The sequence below is a fragment of the Leptidea sinapis genome, chromosome 13 (assembly GCF_905404315.1).
Source record: "Leptidea sinapis chromosome 13, ilLepSina1.1, whole genome shotgun sequence".
In the NCBI taxonomy this organism is placed as follows: Eukaryota; Metazoa; Arthropoda; class Insecta; order Lepidoptera; family Pieridae; genus Leptidea; species Leptidea sinapis.
The window spans coordinates 3,503,693-3,523,608 of NC_066277.1; the positions used below are offsets into that span (position 1 = coordinate 3,503,693).

Below are 19,916 nucleotides of genomic sequence, written 5' to 3' on the forward strand. Positions count from 1 at the left end.
CTCTCAAAGAAAAATTTAAAGAAATAAATATTATGACTGTTTATTGTCAGAACATTTATGAAAATTTAATATATGTTCACAAAAATCGTCACCTTTTTGCTCTTAATAGTGATTTTCATTATTATAACACTAGAAATAAGGGATTGCTTGTAACTAATTCTAGTAGGCTTCATAAGATACATAATAGCTTTAAGGGTAAATGTATACACTTCTACAATGAAGTCCCAGCCACTGTTCAGGCATTATCTATAAATAAATTTAAATGTTTTATAAAAAAATGGCTCTGTCGTAAATCCTTTTACTCCACTGCTGAATATCTAAATGATCGGACAGCCTGGGATTAGATTGTGATTATTTTATAGCGACTGTACAATATTGTATATTTTTATTGAAAAAAGCGCATAAAAAAAGAATGATGGGAGAGTTTCTTGCGCCGCTTCTTCTCTCTCAGAGCGCCATTTGTTTCCGAAGCGGTAGTAGTATCTAGTAGTATAAGAAATGACATCAAAAAGAATTCTAAAGGAATCAATTTTGAGAAAATAAATGCCTTTTATGCCTTTTAAAATAACATTAATACTTATTTCATAAAATGCAATAAAAATGTAACCACTTTTTGTTCATTTATTAAAAACAATCATACATTATAAGTTTTACTATAATGTGAAAAAAACTCTTATTTGCGTTCGATCAGTTTTGTTTTAAATAGAATTGTGATTAATTTTATCAATGAATCAAATCATAATACAAGGTTGACAATACACTAATTGGATATTTTCATTGCCGACAATACGTCACACTTATAATATGAAATAATTCTTATAAATAACTAGCTGTTCTGTCAAAAGAAAAAATAATTATGTAATTTTTCTCAAATAATGTAGTCTAAAGCCATCGCAACTGTGTAACCAAAGTTATTCAGTTAAAAATGAAACAAAAACGTATTTCTGAATGATTTCATAACATTATGTAGTAATTTGCTGTCATCTCTGGTCTGGCGCACCCCAGTATCAGCTCGATCCATTTGACCGCGTGCAACGCAGAGCAGCTGGAATTGTCGGGGTCCCAGTCGGCTGGATCACTTGGCGTTGCGTAGTCATCGCTTCATTCTGTGTCCTCTACCGCATTTATCATGGGGAGGAACGCCGACGAATTCCACCTTCGCACGACACGCCATAAGTTAGGATATCATCCCAACCATCTGGGTGTGTGGCGGTCCTCCACAGTGAGGTTTTCAAGGAGCTTTCATCCACGTACTACAAAGCTGTGGAACGAACTTCCTTGTGCGGGGTTTCTGGGACGATACGACATGGGCACCTTCAAAAAAAGCGCGTACACCTTACATAAAGACCGGCAACGCTCCTGTGATTTCTCTGGCGTTGCAAGAGATTGTGGGAGGTGGTGATCACTTAACACCAGGTGACCCGTACGCTCGTTTGTTTTCCTTTTCCATATAAAAAATGAGAAGGATGAATATACTATTTGTGTAAATACCTGTTCTATTACATAACTGACAATTTTTTAAAGTAATAAAATGGATATAGTTTGTTATCATAAGTAGATAGACATATGCCATCGCGGACTTTTCTGTAGACCGTTTTCGTGAAAGCTCCCAGATGGCTTATGTTTTCCGACACTTCCACCAAAAATATATATACAAAAATTTACAGAAAAACTTAACAAATTATATACTAAAACCTTCCTTGAAAACCATGCATTGGTGAAAATCAGTGCTGTAGTTTTTTTAGTTTATCGCGAACTGACAGAAAAACAGACGCGGCGGAGGACTTTGTTTTATAGTTATATGAAGTGATACAGCTACGAAGTACCTAAGGATAATCAAGTTGACACATAATATAAACGTTTGCTCAAGTATATGAGTATACTACAAGTAGCACGAACGCGTAATATGTAGTTAAGGATACCGTAAGGCAATAGGAGATGTACTTAGTTAAGTATTTTACGTGCGGGGGCAAGATAGAAACGACTATAACCAATCTAAAAGAAAAAGAAAATAGTACCATCGAACTGATCTGGCGTAGAAACCAGACGGAGGGTGGGCAACGAAACTCCTCAACAGACCTAGTGTATCATATCCGTCTTGGTCTTATAAGAATTCTTATGAGACTCTTTGTTTGTATTCACGCAGGTGTACTATACCAGTCGTTGCGTGAACAATTTATGGATAAGTAAGTGCGGACTTAAGTCATTGTTCGACGAGGCTAGATGATACTTCTCTTCTTTGGCCTTGCCTTTACCCACTACACGGGGACGGCTTATCATGTAACGCAACGTGATCCTTCGCTGTGCGTGCGTCCTTTTCCCTCACACCCAATTACTTCATATCCCTCTGGACATTCTTCAACCAGATAGTCTGAGGTCTTCCTCTTCCCTTCCCCTTTATGGAATCCACAGACAGAAGCTTCCTCGCATGATCCTCGTCCTGAGACTCGCTCAGTTTGCCCGTTATCTTTGCAACTTTGGATACCTCTATGTCTACTCCCAGCATTCTTTTTTTACGTTCTTTTAATTAAGGCTCAAATCCCTTTAGAGCAAAGCTTTCCTATCATATAAATAAACCTTTAAATTGTATTATGATGAAATGACAACAACATAACATATTGCAACAAGACTTGGTAAACATCATGAAGCAACATCAGTTCGTGAAAAGGCTTTTAGGTGGTAAGAAACTTCCATCATTGGTTGGATGGTAGGTGATCATCGTCATCCACACTCTCTTGCAACACCAGCGGATGATCAAGAATAAAAGAAGCGTTTCCGGTATTTTAGGTGGTTCCTGTGGTTGTGGTTTTCTATGGTAAGAAGATGCCGTATCGTCTTAAAGACGCTGCGGAAGTAAGTTCGTAAGTTCATTTCATAGTTATATTATAGCCATATTGTGGAGGAACGCCACACATTAAGGTGCTGAGAATGCTTTTAAAATTTGTCGCATGTAGTTGGGTGAATGGTGAAGAAGGTGGAATAGGAATTGGGTTAATCAGCTCTTCAGAACACTTATTGCGGTAGAAGACGACAATGATTGCAGCACCAAGTAATCAAGCCGTTTACAGAGTATTGGATCCCTGACGGTTCATGTAACACTGCGTTGGGCGCGGTCAAATGGTTCGGGTTGTGTGATGTGCACCAGACCAGAGATGAGAATATAGGAAGATTTTGCAAGACCATTGCGGGGGAAACGTTGCCCCGTGCGAGGTGCCTCCATCTAATAAATCCGTAAGTCATCTCGAATACTCTAAATGGCCGGCCCTGCGCTTCATAGAGCGCTAGCAAGTGGGCAAGCGTGAAATTTGTCTCGCTCTATTACCCCTTACTTTGTTGGAAGCCATTTCAAGTACGCCTACTGACCGTGGAGTTGCCAATTCTGATAATAGGCGAGGCATTACGGGGAATCACGTCGCAGAGTAGTGATACGACCAATGAACATTTTCTAGCAAACTTGAGTCTTCTGGGGGTTAAATAGAACAAGGATAATTTTAGCGCAAAAACCACCAAGTGCTACTGTCGGTGTTTACTGCGTGTACAGCATTGTCATCTGCATGTATATGCATTGCATGTTGGAGGCATCCATTATATGCAGATGAAACATTGCGGGAGATATCTAAAAGCTTTGGGGGTGTCCAAACTTCACGGACTTTGTGTCCGAGCATTGTCCGTGTACAATAACCACTTTCAGGAAGCACAAATTATGGATTTTTCTTAGCCATCTGATCGAGGATATTCACCGTATCCATACTATCTGCCATGTTAGGTATACGAGAAGATCACCAGACAATCGAATATGGCGTAAACTGTACTGTGAGTTGTTGACTAAGTGACAGGTGACGAGCTGTTAATATCATCATCATCAGCCGGAAGACGTCCACTGCTTGACAAAGGCCTCCTCCAATGATCGCCATGGCGATCGGTCCTGCGCTGCCCTCATCCAACCTACTCTTGCGATCTTGACAAGATCGTCGGTCCATCTTGTGGGGGCCTTTCACCACTACATCTTCGGGTTCGTGGTCGCCATTCAAGGACTTTACTGCCCCAAGGGCCATTTATGTCCGTCGATCTATGTGCCTGCCTCAGAGCTATATCGATGACTTTGATTTTCCTACGGATCTCCTCATTTCTGATTCGATCTCGCAGGGAAACTCCGAGGATAACCCTCAAACTTTTCTCCTGCGGCTTCAGCAGTCTCGCTAAAATGCCATTAACTGTTTCAGTATTTAGTTATATGGAGCTCTAAAGAACCTTTACGTATTCTGAGGTTGTCTGGTTACACCCGTTTTTCTTATAACAATAAGGGACGAGACGAGCAGGACGTTCATGTGGTGATGATTGATGTGCCCTGCCCATTACAATATAGTGCCGCTCAGTATTCTTCAAAAACTCAAAAATTCTGAACGGCACTAAAATTATTGCGATCGTCACATTGAGAGATAAGATATTAAGTATGATTTACCCAGTTATTAGTTCACTACGACACCCTTCAGACCGAAACACAATTATGTTTATAAATTACTGCTTTAGGGCAGATAAAGGCGCCTTTGGGCTACTCATAATCTAGCCGGCATCCTGTGCAAAGGAGCCTCCCACGGGTAAAGCAAATAGCCAAGCATTTTTCAATTATTTTGGGTGAAGGGTTAAGCAAAATATAAAACACGGACAGAAAAAATAGCATTTATTACACTTTACAATTTAATATATATGTATATCATAAAAGCGGGTGTATAGAACTCTCAGGTAAATAGAAACATGCAGTAGGTTTATTGTATGGATTAAACGAGATTACAACTGAGCTAACATTATATTTTCAAAATATATCATTATATTTAAATTAAATATTATGATTTTTATCCTCTGTTAAAATATATACTTTTCACAGTCCAGTTTATTTTCTATCTACCCTCAGTAAAACCCATTTAAATTTAAGAATATAATATGTACACAATACTACGAGATAATTTCAATTTCGTTATTCAGGTCTCCATTGCCAATTTTACAAGTGTTCGACACGTGAAGTCCTTCGATCCTAAAAATAAAATATGAACTTGTTAACCGTCTTCAAAAAAGGAGCAGGTTCTCAACTCGTCGGTATGTTTGTTTTAGATCTAGATATGATTGTTTTGGAAGGGAGCTTTTTTTTCACATTGGGGGGTCAAAGATCACATACCGAGTCGAAAACCTTAAATTTGTTTACAATTATTGACAAGTACAAGTGTATGAATGTAAATACCCAATTCAATGTCTTGTAAAAAGCTAAGACTTACACGTTCGTGTCCCCAATAACATCATCAGCTTGATATCGTATACTTTTCTCTGAGCAGTCTAATATTGTAGAGTTTTGCAGGGTCACTTCAGATCCGGAATACATTTCAATGCCAACTCCGCATCGCTTTATGTGACAATTCTTTAATTGAACCTGAAAAAATTTCATTACTTATAAATTGTCTGTATTTTAAGGATATATGAACGACAATTAAACACATACCTACTCCATAGAAATTTCAATGAACACTGAAAACTGCTTTAAGTGAGATAATAGTGCCATGTACAAGTTATCTAATATATAAAATTCTCGTGTCACGGTGTGCGGGACCGAACTCCTCCGAAACGGCTTGACCGATTCTCATGAAATTTTGAGTGCATATTGGGTAGGTCTGAGAATCGGACAACATCTATTTTTCATCCCACTAAATGTTAAGGGTGGTCCACACGAAATTATTTTTTTAATTATTTTGACATTTTTTTTTAAATTTGTTTGATTATGAGTCAGCATTAAAAAATACATACAACTTCAAATTTTCACTCCATCTACGATCAACAGTTACTTTTGTATCGCGATTTTAATATCGGCAATACGACGTTTGCTGGGTCAGCTAGCTAATGCATAAAAATAGTGACTCGGCGGCCACTAGACAGTGCAACCATGGGATGCGGTAATGAATGTCATGTCATCCAGCTCTTGCCTGCACCATCAGTGTTCGTACCGATACATTCATTTGCAAATCGGTACTTCGCTACTTGCATAGAGAAATTTATGATCAATTTAGTATTTATTTACTTTAAATATGCTCACAATCTGTACTGTAATTGGCTATGCGTCGATATCTTATTGAACGTAACATAACAAGATTTTTTTTATGCTAAGTAGTGGCACGACGAGCAAGAAGTTGATCTGATGGTAAGTGTTATGCCCTGCCTACAGTAATGCAATGCCGCTCAGCAAACTGAAACTTCGGGCAGCACTTGCGGTTCTTACCTTGAGACATTAGGAACCAAGTCCCATAGCCCCGTTTTATGTACCAGTTACGGTACCCCTAGAACCGACAAATATACACTGCTTAAAGGCAGAGTCTGGCTATACTGAGGTTATTATTACATTACATTATTACATATTCAAAGTTCCAGTCTATCACTTCCAGATTCCCAGTTAACAACATTCTAAGTCATATTTATTTTATTTGATGCATTAAGTTTGCACTACAACATACATTTATACATAAGTTAGAGTATTTTTTAAGATACGCGAGAAAAAGTACATTATGATTTTTTTTTATGGAATAGGAGGACAAACGAGCGTACGGGTCACCTGTTGTTAAGTGATCACCGCCGCCCACAATCTCTTGCAACACCGGAGGAATCACAGGAGCGTTGCCGGCCTTTAAGGAAGGTGTACGCGCTTTTTTTGAAGGTATCCATGTCGTATCGTCCCTGAAACACCGCACAAGGAAGCTCATTCCACAGCTTTGTAGTACGTGGAAGAAAGCTCCTTGAAAACCGCACTGTGGAGGACCGCCACACATCCAGATGGTGAGGATGATATCCTAACTTGTGGCGTGTCGTGCGAAGGTGGAATTCGGCGGCAGGAATCAGGTTATACATAAAATGACTTCTCACTATATAGTTCATGTAGATGTTGTTTGATTCTATGAATTGGTATTCATTTCAGTGGTGCTCTTTCCAGATCATTAAATACCGAATGAACTGACTGAATAAACTTCGTTCTGGAAATGGGTGCAGATAAAAAACGTTTTACGCAACTATACAAACTTTTATTGTGTTAAGATAGATAGGTAGATATACTGTGGCAACAGCTCTTCGGGTGGGGCAACATGGGTTCAGAAGTGGGATATTTGGTTAATTCATACATTTCGGATATAGTTTTACCAGTGGGAGGTTCCTTTGCACAGGATTCCGGTTAGATTATGGGTACCACAACGCCGCCTATTTCTGCCGTGAAGCAGTAATGTGTAAACATTACTGTGTTTTGGTCTGAACGGCGCCGTAGCCTAGTGAAATTACTTGGAAATGAGATTTAACATCCTATGTCTCAAGGTGACGAGCGCAATTGTAGCGCCGATCAGAACTTTCAAGAATCCTGAGCGACACTGCATTGTGATGGGTAGGGCGCATTAATTACCATCAGCAGAACGTCTTGCCCGTATCGTCCCTTATTTTCATTAAAAAAAATTTTTCTTTAAATAATCCCTTCTTTGAAGAATGACCGATATTATGGTAAATATTATACAATCAAACTGTTAATTGTTAATCTTTTAATTAGCCTTATATTAATTCATTATTTGTTGTATTATGGAATATGTAGTAAATGGTAAAACGAACATTGTTCAATTTAACCCGAAGAAGACTCAAGTCAGCTAGGTAACCACAAAAAGAGCGACTGTCATTTTCACAGGCATCTGGAAGACAAAGCCAGATTGGGTTCGATAAAACAGAGCTTCATAAATAAGGTAAGGTAACACTTGAAACCAGCTCACATTCTAGCTCTCCACAAATCACAGGTCCTACCATATATGGAAAATTGCTCTCAACTCTAGTGTGGCGCACCCCAGTATTAGCTCTAACCATTAAACCGAGTATAATGCAGAACTGCTCTGTGAACGACTAGATCAATTGGCTTTGTATACAGAGACGTCACTTTCTTCATGGGTCTTCTACCGCATTTATCACGGGCAGTGTTCTGAAGATATCATACCCACTATATATCTATTGCCGTTTTCAAGGAACTTTCTTCCGAGCTTCCTTTTGATGTGCGATACGACATGGACGGTACGCACCTTCGCACGACACGCCACAAAGTAGCATATCACCCCCACTCTGTCTATCTAGAATTGCTTTACAGTGCTGTTTTCAAGTAACTTTCCTTCACGAGCAACCAAACTATGTTTCCAAGATACGAGATATACTTCAGAAATTTCTAAAAGGCCTTCAACACTTGGGATTCCTCTGGTGTTGCAGGATAACGTGGGAAACGGTGGTCACTTAACATCAGGCGACCTGTATGCTCGTTTTCTCCTCTTCCAAAATAAATATATAATAAGCAACACCATACTGTACTGCTGAACTTCCCCGGGGCGAATAAAGAATAGGGGAGTCCCAGGCCCAAGGGTGTCGGAGGAGGCGTCTAAGGGCTTTACAGAAGTGGGAGAGTCACAGTGCCGTCCTATGACGTCAGCACAATCGGGCCAGATTCGTCCGGGCTTATTACCACACTCGCACATAATACCGGCGCGAAGTAGCGGCCTAGTGCCGCTATGTTTCGCATTGGTTAGTGTCGAGGATCCGATTCCGCAGTTCTAATTGTCGGCTGGATCACTTGACGTAGAGACGTCGCTTCATTGTGTGCCTTCTACCGCATTTATCACGGGGAGTCTTCCGAAGATCTGTTTCACCTGATTCCTGCCGCCGAATTCCACCCTCGCACGACACGCCACAAGTTAGGATAACATCCCCACCATCTGGATGTGTTGCGGTCCTTCACTGTGTGCTTTTCAAGGAGCTTTCTTCCACGTACTACAAAGCTGTGGAATGAGCTTCCTTTTGCGGTGATTTCTGGACGATACGACATGGGTACCTTCAAAAAAAGCGCATACACCTTCCATAAAGGCCGGAAACGCTCCTGTGATTCTTCTGGTGTTGCAAGAGAATGTGCGCGGCGGTGGTCACTTAACACCAGGTGACCCGTACGCTCGTTTGTCCTCCTATTCCATAAAAAAAAATATTACATTACAAGCAATAGGAGGCCTAAATCCATAAAAAAAAATCCACATTAGTGTCTTAATACCCTTCAATATAAAAGAATTGTAAAAAAAATATATGGTTCGAAGGCTTACCTGTGCACCTTGATGGACTACTATTCCCAAGTAAAAGTTTTCAAAAGTGCAATTTTCAATAACTATTCTTGCGCCCGCGCATGCTACGATGCCTTGTGTACAATGTCCCTGAAAAAAATACCATTCATTGAATTTTGACGAATTATCATTTATAATAATATTGTCAATCATCATATTTTTCATCGGTTCCATATCATATAAATAAAATGACATCCGTTGATGTAACAAGTACACCAGTGGGAGGCTTCTGCCGTAAAACAGTAATGTGTAAGCATTAAGTACGTCAAAGTAGGTGGTAAAATGATTGGGCTAATGAGATTTAAGCCATTAATAGACATTCTACTAGAAAAGCACGCTTATTTGCTACTAGGTAGTATATTTACCAGTGGGAGGCTCCTTTGTACGGGATGCCCGCTAGATTATGGGTACCGTAACGACGCCTGTTTCTGCCGTGAAGCAGTAATTTGTAAGCATTGCTGTGTTTCAGTCTGAAGGGCGCCGTAACTATTGAAATTACTGGGCAAATGAGACCTAACATCTTATGCCTCAAGGTGACGAGGGCAGCTGTAGTGTCGCTCAGAATTTTTCGGGATTTTCAAGAGTCCTGAGCGGCACTGCATTGTAATGGGCAGGGCGTATCAATTACCATCAGCTGAATGTCATGCTCATCTCGTCCCTTATTTTCATTAAAAAAAATGCTCATTTAAAGCATGCTGAGTATATACTACACAGACCTCAGAAGTATACTGCTTTATAACAAGACCTGCATCGTTCCAACACGAATTTTCAGTTAAAGTCTGCGCGGCGATGATAGATGATAAAATGTACAATAGAATTGCTACCAAATTTGAATGGCGCCAAATTTTTGGAATATCTAAACACTTGAACACATTGTTGTTGCTGAAATGGTTTTTCACTTTTTTTTGTGAAATAGGGGACGAGACTAGCAGGACGTTCAGCTGATGGTAATTGATACGCCCTGCCCATTACAATGCAGTGCCGCTCAGGACTCTTGAAAATCCCCAAAAATTCTGAGCGACACTACAGCTGCCCTCGTCACCATGAGACATAAGATGTTAGGTCTCATTTGCCCAGTAATTTCAATAGCTACGGCGCCCTTCAGACCGAAACACAGTAATGCTAACACATTACTGCTTCACGGCAGAAATAGGCGCCGTTGTGGTACCCATAATCTAGCCGGCATCCTGTGATAAGGAGCCTCCCACTGGTAAATATACTACCAAGTAGCAAATAAGCGTGCTTTTCTAGTAACCAGTAGACACAGTTTTGTTAGGCTCTCCATAAGATGGAACAATGATCTGGTAAAGATCGCTGGAATAGGTTGGATGAGGGCAGCGCAGGACCGATCGTCATGGAGATCTTTGGGGGAGGCCTTTGTCCAGCAGTGGACGTCTTCTGGTTGATGATGATGCAGTCAATGCACATTATACTCAGTAACAACAGAAATCACTACGTGTTTTATTAATGAATCGATGCTATTAAGGCGAACGGTAAGCAGAAACACGCAAAGGAGGCATTTTAGACAATTTTAGTGGTGAAAATACAGCATTTGGAGCTATGTACACTATTTTATCATATAACACATACCCTTAAGGCTTATTTGTAGGTTTCTAATGTTTGCTGTTGGTTATATGTAGTTAACACTCCAGAGCTATTTTGAACTACCACTTTTCATTGCAGTTAAACAAGTTTTTTCAAGGCATGACGCATTTGTTTAGTACTATTCTCAGAAAAGTTATTTATATAGCTTGTACTTTTTTTGTGTAGGTACATTTGTTCAGTTTAGTAACCAATAATGAGAATTGTAAGCATATAAACTGTTTGCGCCTGTTAAAATATTACGATTTCCACGCAAGGATTTTGAAAACGTTGGCTTTGTTACTCATATCGCTCAAGGTCGCTAGCATTTAGTGTCGCCTTAATGTAGGAATTGGAGCGGATGTGAGGTTTCGAGAGATATCTGATATGATATAGTATGACGTACCAAACTATTTGTAGAGTCGTCTAGCAGATTACAGTTATTGAGATGAAGGCTCCCAGCTCTCACCGCAACAACAGTGGTGACTAAATTGCAGTGCAGCGTCATGTCATGAATCTGACATTCTTTGCTTAAGCTCAGGAGACAGGAGCGCATATCTGTTGCAATCAAAGTCACACCTGCAACGGCGAGATATTAATTATTATAATCATAGGAAATAGAGTTGGTGTCAACTTGTGATAAAACACACACATAAGATTGTAAGGAAGCTATCAGATCAGGACATCGAGAAAGAATCATTGAGAGCAAAATTTAAAGAAATTAACATCTTGACTGTTGCTTCTCAATATATTCTTTATAATGTTATATATGCATAGACACATAAGTGAACTTGCAAAAAACTGTCAAACATATAATGACCTAAACCTATTACTCGACTAAATCAATTTATTAAGTCTTTTTTGGGCAGTCGTATATGCTTTTACAACAAGATCCCAGATAATGTTCAAAACAAATGTACTAACGAAATTCAAAAGAATTTAATTAAAAAACTTTGTGTGGTAAAGGTTACTATAACATAAATGACTTTCTTAATGATACCACTGATTGGGAATTGAGCGACCGCCCACAGGCTATTAAATAATAAATTTTATTGTAAGTTTCTACATTGTAACCATATTATTAAATAAAATACCGGTCAGTTTGTTGCGCCCGTTCTTCTCAGGTCTGAGGCATACCTATTGGAATGGGCGGTAGTTTTTGACTTCCAATAAGTGATTTTATATCCTATTTTGGATTAAAATATTTGAATTTGAACCACTAGAACATGGCCACAAAGCTTCTTGAACGGTCGGAGACTTTACTTTGTCAACGGCTTGAGCTCTTAGCCTGTAAGCTGTTGCGTACAGGTGTGGAATCATTATGCGCCTTCTACTGCATTTATTTATTGGATTTTTACTCCTTAAGAATCGATTTTCATATATAGGCGCCCGGTATAAGGAAAATATGGAGAGTAAAACCTACTCATCAAATGGCATAGTAACATTTCTCGCGCACCTTTCACTTTTCAGTTGTGTGTGTGTGTGTGAATATATACTTGTGTGTAGCCAGCTTACACAGTATACTGCGTGATAGCTTATGCATGTAGTATAACATACCTATCAGGGTATGCCAAAATGTAACTTCCTTGATGGACCTTTTAAAATTGAAATTTTGAGTTCCGCTTTTAACAGGAGTTGTGTTTGGGCATTTCCTGACATATTGTGAGCGTTAAGGATTTATTTGTTTTTTTAATTAATACGCTTTTATTAGCTTCTGCTGTATGTCTGTTTGTAACCGACTCCATTGGACTTGATTTTGTTTAGTACCTGTTCAAAGACAATCGTTCTTGAGGAGTAAACTCCAGTCGTGCATCGGAGCTAACACACACACTCTTTTTATCACGGCAAGTGTTCCGAAGAGAAGTATAACCTGATACCTGCCACCGGATTTGTACATCGCACCAAACCATTTTGATTATCAATAACATTTATAATCACTGCTACCAAGTAAGAAACTCGCCAATAGCTCTTTTAGATATCGATAACACTGCTATTTTTGAAAAATATCTCAATTAAATCGTAAAGTTGAAACACAAAATTTTTATTCAATCTTCTTCTGTCTTAAAAACGCTATTAAAAAGGGTTGGACGCCATGTTCTTTATGACGTCGAATCATCATGTAAACAAGTGTATACTCTTAGATTAAGGATTGGTCTCAGCTGTGCTCCAATACGTTCCAACTAGATAACACTACCTAGGAACATAACCTAGCAACAATAGCTTTTTTATTCCGGCAACTCTATATTCCAGTGTGTGTATTGGCTATTTGTAAATATGCTTGTGTGTATTGGCTATTTGTAAAGATGCTTGTGTGTATTGGCTATTTGTAAAGATGCTTGTGTGTATTGGCTATTTGTAAATATGCTTGTGTGTATTGGCTATTTGTAAAGATGCTTGTGTGTATTGGCTATTTGTAAAGATGCTTGTGTGTATTGGCTATTTGTAAAGATGCTTGTGTGTATTGGCTATTTGTAAAGATGCTTGTGTGTATTGCATCTTAACACTCAATGGCTTCTTTCAAATGTTGTAATATACGCTTCGTGTTATTTTATATTGAAATAAATAAAATACAAAAATCTTTACTGATGATATGTGACCCCATGTGTCTTTCTTATTTCTAGTATTATTTTTACAATGTTTTACTATGAACTTTTAGTTCAATCACACTTTAGTTTCAATCAAAAAGCGCGTACACCTTCCTTAACGGTCGGCAACTCTCCTGTGATTCCTCTGGTGTTGCAAGAGATTGTGGGCGGCGGTGATCACTTAACAACAGGTGACCCGTACGCTCGTTTATCCTCCTATTCCATTAAAAAAAAACTGAAACTTATTTTTTTCCTAATACTTATTATTCCCTAAGCTATCTCAATTGTTAATTTAGATTATTTCTCATACAAAGTAAAATATATTATAATTTTACCGTTATTATGGAGCCGTTGTCTAAGCCCACGAATAGATATTTGAGACAGCGGCATCTCCGGCACTTCATAATTATCAGAACACACAAACACCTCATCAGGTTCTAGAGCTAGGGCATCTTCAAACGAGACCATGAATTTCAGGGCAAACTCATTTGAGACGTGTGTCTTCAGGAAACTGGATACTGCTTCAAAGCTACTTACGTCACCACCCTTCCATAAAGCTACAGCCTGGAAGAAATAATATTCATTAATCACTTCGTTGGGGAAGTTTGTGGAATGTTCTAGGAAATCTTTTTTTTTTATGGAAAAGGAGGACAAACGAAAGGGTCACCTGGTATTAAGTGATCACCGCTGTCTACATTCTCTTGCAACGCCAGAGGAATCACAAGAGCATTGCTGGTCGTTAACACCAAACAAGGAAGCTCATTACACAACTTTGTAGTACGTGGAAGAAAGTTTCTTCACCACACATCCAGATGGTGGGGATGGTATCCTAATTTGTGGCGTGTAATAGCAAGAATCAGGTAAAACAGCGCTTCGGAACACTCCCCGTGATAAATGCGGTCGAAGACACACAATGAAGCGACGCCCAGTGCTCCAGCCGTTCACAGAGCACTGGGTCCCCGGTTTTTCCGGGACTATACAACATCTATCATCATCTATAGGGTATCTTAAGAAAAAAGCGCATACACCTTCCTTCATGGCCGGCAACGCTGCTGTGATTCCTCTGGTGTTGCAAGAGAATGTGGGTGGCGGTGATCATATAACACCAGGTGACCCGTACGCTCGTTTATCCTCCGTTTCCATAAAAAAAAGTCTATGCCGTCGACATAGTTTCTAGTTTTAGACAAATACGCGTTTAAGAAGCTACTCATCTATGGACTATTATAGGCCTAAGTTAGCAGTGGAAAATCAGTCTATTGAATAATAAGGCTCCGGTTGGGGGTCGAAAAGATGGTGACGCGTCACGCAGTAGACTTCAACGCTTTTGTTGTTCGCGTCCCGACAGAACATATATCAACCTTCCTGGACGTGCAGCTGTGGCCGAAGGGGGTCATGTACCGCAAGTATCGCGGACGTCGCCGACCGCCGGAAGCTACCGAATCCGCGCCTCACATCGCCGCGAAAATGTGACGTAGATGTAAATTATGTATCGTATGTATGTTAGACTATAAGGTTATTTAATAGTTATATAATTTATTTTATGGGCCTTGTAGCCTGAAATAAAGGAATTAGTATTATTATTATAATAATAAAAAGTCTTACATTATTCTTAGTCTTGTGATTTTGCCATTTTTGCATCGCCCGCGCTACATATTGCTCCCTTATCAAAGGGTTTTCATACAGTGTCCATTTCGACATCAGCGTTTCCAATCGGGCATTAAGTTCCACATCTTGCAAGGTCTCACCGGGCGACATGGAGTCTACGAAAATTTTAATACGAGTTTATTAATACTCACCAATAATATACCAATTAAAAACATTTATATATTACTAGCTGACCCAGCAAACGTTGTATTGCCGATATTAAAATCGCGATACAAAAGTAACTGTTGATCGTAGATGGGTGAAAATTTGAAGTTGTATGTATTTTTTAATGCTGACTCATAATCAAACAAATTTAAAAAAAAAAAAACAAAAAAATAAATTTCGTGTGGACCACCCTTAATATTTAACTTTAAGCCCTCACTTCTGGGATGAATTAAACAAAAATTAAAAATAACAAATTGTTATAATATTAAGTGATTTCGAGCAGAGAACAACGGCTTTTTTAATTATATTTATCATTTTTATTTCCTCAAATATATAAAGGGCTTACTTTACTTAGTTACTTTTATTACTTTAGGTTTATTTTAGCTTTGTGCAATGGGAAATGTACTCTTTCACTCAATACATAGGTTCTCAAAGTGGGTGACAGCGCCCCCTTGTGGGCGTTTGAGACTTTCGGTGGAAGACCCAGAGAAACTTAGGGGGCATTGAGATGGCGCAGATGGGGCGTGGGTAGATTAAAAAATAAAGTCTAAAAAGGCAAAAAAATACACGAAAATACTCTAGAAAAAAACATATACTCAAAGTGAGCGGTGTGCAGAATAAGGTTGAGAAACTATGACACAATACATACATCATCCACTATATTAATATTGCATTCCAAAATAATGTCAAATGTCATTAATTTCACTCACCATCATCGTCGCACAGTGGATCAAGCTCCTGAATCTTTTCATGTACATTGATAGCGTTCTCTCTTAGTTGTATTATCTCGCGTGCAACACAATTTGGTATTGTGCCATTATTTAGTTCTATATGTAGTTGCATTCGATTTTCTATGGTGTTCAGAGAAAATTCTTTTTCCTGGTCATCCCATGGCATCCAGAGATTTTCAAAAAAATATCTGTCAAAGTAAGGCATAAATAAAAAAAAATTAGAACAAGAAAAACTTTCTGACAAATTGTAACATCTGAAGTCGTGAAGCATTATTATAGAAAAAATCCGAGTTCCCTGAGGCGATGTGCTATCTCTTACACCATCCCTTGTGTGTATATTTTTTTATTTCTTAATTATGAAAATAAAGGTCAAGACAAGCAGGACATGCAGCTGATGGTAATTGATTCGCCATGCCAATTACCATGCAGTGCCGCTCAGGATTCTTGCAATACCCAAAAATTCTGAGCGGCACTACAATTGTGTTTGTCATCTGGAGACATAAGATGTTAAGTTTCATTTGCCCAGTTATTTCAGTAGCTACGGCACCCTTTGGACCGACACACAGTAATGCTTACACAATACTGCTTCACGGCAGAAATATGTGCCATTGTGGTACCCATAATATAGCCTAAGTATATAGTATATGCTTGAAATATTTTGTAATCATCATTGTATGAATATATGGTGCATCCTATTCTATAAATAAATATGTTTATCAAATTATGACTAAAAGAATAAACAATACAACACAATTATTACTTATGCAAATTCGTTTATTTGTATACAACTAATATTGAGATAGAAAATATATATGATTTCGTTTATTAGAAACAATGCTAAGATAAATTATTTGTATTAATGTAATTGTAAGTAAAGTAGAATGTATTTAACCTAATATTCTTAGTTTTGATTGTGTATTTTGAAATTTGTTATGTATATAATAGTATACGTATTACCTACATGGTTGGAGGCATCATGCCAAAACAAAGCTGTTACTGTTACAAAGGGGCTACTGTATAGAAAGTAATTGTAATACTGGGCACATACCTTTGGAGATGAATAAATTCCGATATTTCCTCTGCATTTACACACTCATCTTTCTGCTTGAGCGTAGGCCACAGTTCTATTAAGGGAACATCCATAACGTATTCCGGCAAAGTCACATCTTTGTGTGGTACACTTAATACTTCTACATTCGCACTAAGTTCTTCCGAGTTAACTGAGGTTACAGATACAAACACTACACAGGGGTATCTCTCATCTGGAAAATACATAGAGTACATGCTAAAAATTATGTTATGTCTGTAAATGTGTACAGGCAGTACTTGCCCAAGTCAGTTGAACACATGTACTGTTGGGTCCAAATATGATTAAGGCCCTTTAAAAGAGGGCAAAAAAAGAATGCTAGGAGAGTTTCTTGCGCCGCTTCTTCTCTCTCAGAGCGCCATTTGTTTACGAAGCGGTAGTAGTATCTAGTAGTTATTAGAAATGACATCAAAAAGAATTCTAAAGGAATCAATTTTGAGAAAATAAATGCCTTTTATTCCTTTTTAGATAATTTATATGTCTAGATAGACTGTGACAGCTGTGAAAATGTCGAAAGAAATAACAATAAATTAATATTGTAGGTGACATACGAAGAATATTATTTTGCAAACTGATAGCAGCCCATAATGTTAACTTGTTGTTAGCAGGCATGTATAGATAACGAAATGATAATTTCACGTTAATATATATACAGTAAAAGCTCCTTATTCACACTTCCTTTATTTGCATTTTCACTATTCATGCAATTAATTTCCTATGTTCGCAGCTAAAGATTTCTTTACATGTGAATCTATTTGGTACATGCCAATTTTGCAGATACATATTAACAAAACAGATTCCAATAGGTATCTAATCTAACCTGAATAATAAAATTGAAGGAGCTTTAAAAACTGCCAAACAAGAAAAAAATACAAAAGTCTTTAAACCATTGAAGATAATAATATATGGTTGAAATTTAAAATTTCATTTTTAAATTCCTGCCTTATCAACAATTGATTAAAAAAGATATAAATTAACAAAAATCTTATACTGCAAATTGAACAGTAGAATAATTTTATCAATTTAAAGTATTGTCATTGGTCCTCAATAAATCTACAAAATTTGAACGAAATCTGGCCGTTTAAAGTGGACCAAAATCGCGCCCAAATAAGTAGGTTACAAAAAGTGAAGCTAATAAATTTAAAGTGTGTATATGGTAAAAATTAACAAGGTACAACATAACAAAATGTGGTGTTGTTCTTAAAGCTTACCAAATTTCTTACAAAACTCCTTAGAGAGTTTCCATAATGCATCCCATCCTACTTGATTTATCAGTGTCTCAGTGAGTATACTCCATTGCTCTTTGGCCGTCCCTTGACTTGAACTAAACATCAGTAGAAGATCCCGGAGTATTTCATTGTCACTTTTATTAAACGGATAAGCAGCAGGCATTTGGACACTGGAAAACATTTCCTAGACCAATGAAAAGAATACAGACAAAATATTACTAAACTTTAAATTCAAATTAAAGCATTTCGTGGTACGTAACGATTTATGACAAGCAGTAAGCGCATTTACGTGTAGATACGTACCTTACTTTTCTTGAATTAAATATTCCCAGAATTTTTCGATTTCACGAATAGAGCCACACCAATTACACACCAAAGCTTAAAAATATTATTTCATCAGTTCATCAAATATTAAATTAATTGTTACTTCTACAGGTAAAATAAGTTTAATTAAATTTTAATATACCTACTAATGCCTATATCGTATTACAGTAGGCAGCTATTATCAATATGTGATCAATATTTTAATAAGTTTAGGTAATCCCCTATATATTATTATACTCTTTGAGGTAATCTAAAACGCACTTGACAAAATCAAAATGTAGGTATGTATTGTTATTTTATATTAACTACAAAACTAGTAAGGTTTGTTAATTGTTTAAAAAAATTTAAAATAGTAAACGATCGAGGGAAGTTGGTATTTTTTTTAATTTAGAATTTTCCACTTGTTCTTGTTTTAGAGATTTTGGCTCTCACATCCCGTGCATCCGCCAGCTTTAAGTTATTTGTCATTATTTTTTTGGAAGTTTTCTTGCATATTTTACATCGAAGTGCTTTAAGCTTTTATTTATTCCAAGCTATGGAAAAGAATCGCGTCAAAATATGTGCAAAACGATAATTTTGATATTTGATATGGATAACATAAAAGTAGGTAAATAAATATATACAAAAATTATTTGAAAAGTATCATTTACAGACAAAATACATTTTTACGGTTACGGTTTTTATGGGTTTTATAGATGTAGGGAAAGGGAAGGGACACGGATGTACATAGATATGTTTAAATATGTGGAAGAAAGATCAAGATAATAAAGGAATATGAAGAAAATTTTTACCGCCGTCTGCCAAACATATCTTATTGACAGACTTGTACTGTTGTGGGTTATTGAATCAGTAATACAAACATAAAGAGTTATAAACTAATATATAGATATATTTAAAAAAAAGTGAAATAATTATTGAACTGTGAGATGAAAAGCATAAATATTTAGATAATAGTAATTGAGTTGACTAAAAAAAGGTCTTAGTTACCAGGTCATAAAATTGGAAAAAAATTATGCAACGTTTATTCAAAGAGTGAAAAAAAAAATAGTTATACCTTAAATTAGTTTCATATTATCTTATAATTATATTCAACTAATATTCATCATTATTACTTATAATTCATGTATAATATATTTCTTATAACGTATATGAGATTTATATTTTAGTATTATATGATAAAAGTTTATTATTAAAAATAAGGGGCTCAGCTTGATCTTCATTGGAACAAGAATATCTATACTAATATTATAAAGCTGCAGGCTATAATATAGGCAATATTATATTACTTATAAAACTATCGCGAGAATTATACTTTATATGGCAAAACAAAGTTTGCTGGGTCAGCTAGTTATCAATAAAAGACTTGGCTTCGGCCTTTCATGCGAACCTATATGTATATGAAGAAAATGAAACATGAA

General features: G+C 37.3%; 1 protein-coding gene across 4 annotated transcripts; it reads right to left on the reverse strand.

Moving 5' to 3' along the window:
• Nucleotides 1-4,664: 4,664 nt before the first annotated feature.
• On the reverse strand, nucleotides 4,665-18,816 carry LOC126967773 (protein nessun dorma-like). 4 transcript variants are annotated; one of them, XM_050812459.1, is made up of 11 exons: nucleotides 18,645-18,816; nucleotides 18,478-18,552; nucleotides 18,157-18,344; nucleotides 16,907-17,120; nucleotides 15,838-16,046; nucleotides 14,921-15,078; nucleotides 13,654-13,882; nucleotides 11,140-11,312; nucleotides 9,135-9,242; nucleotides 5,271-5,422; nucleotides 4,665-5,032 (listed from the first exon to the last, which is right to left on the reverse strand). In XM_050812459.1, the coding sequence occupies exons 3-11, from the start codon at nucleotides 18,335-18,337 to the stop codon at nucleotides 4,954-4,956; spliced, it is 1,503 nt and encodes a 500-aa protein (XP_050668416.1). In that variant the 5' UTR covers nucleotides 18,338-18,344; nucleotides 18,478-18,552; nucleotides 18,645-18,816; the 3' UTR covers nucleotides 4,665-4,953. The 4 variants fall into 4 exon arrangements, with proteins under 4 accessions (XP_050668416.1, XP_050668414.1, XP_050668415.1 ...); XM_050812457.1 differs by having other exon boundaries at nucleotides 18,157-18,358; XM_050812458.1 differs by having other exon boundaries at nucleotides 18,641-18,816.
• Between the last annotated feature and the right edge of the window lie 1,100 nt (nucleotides 18,817-19,916).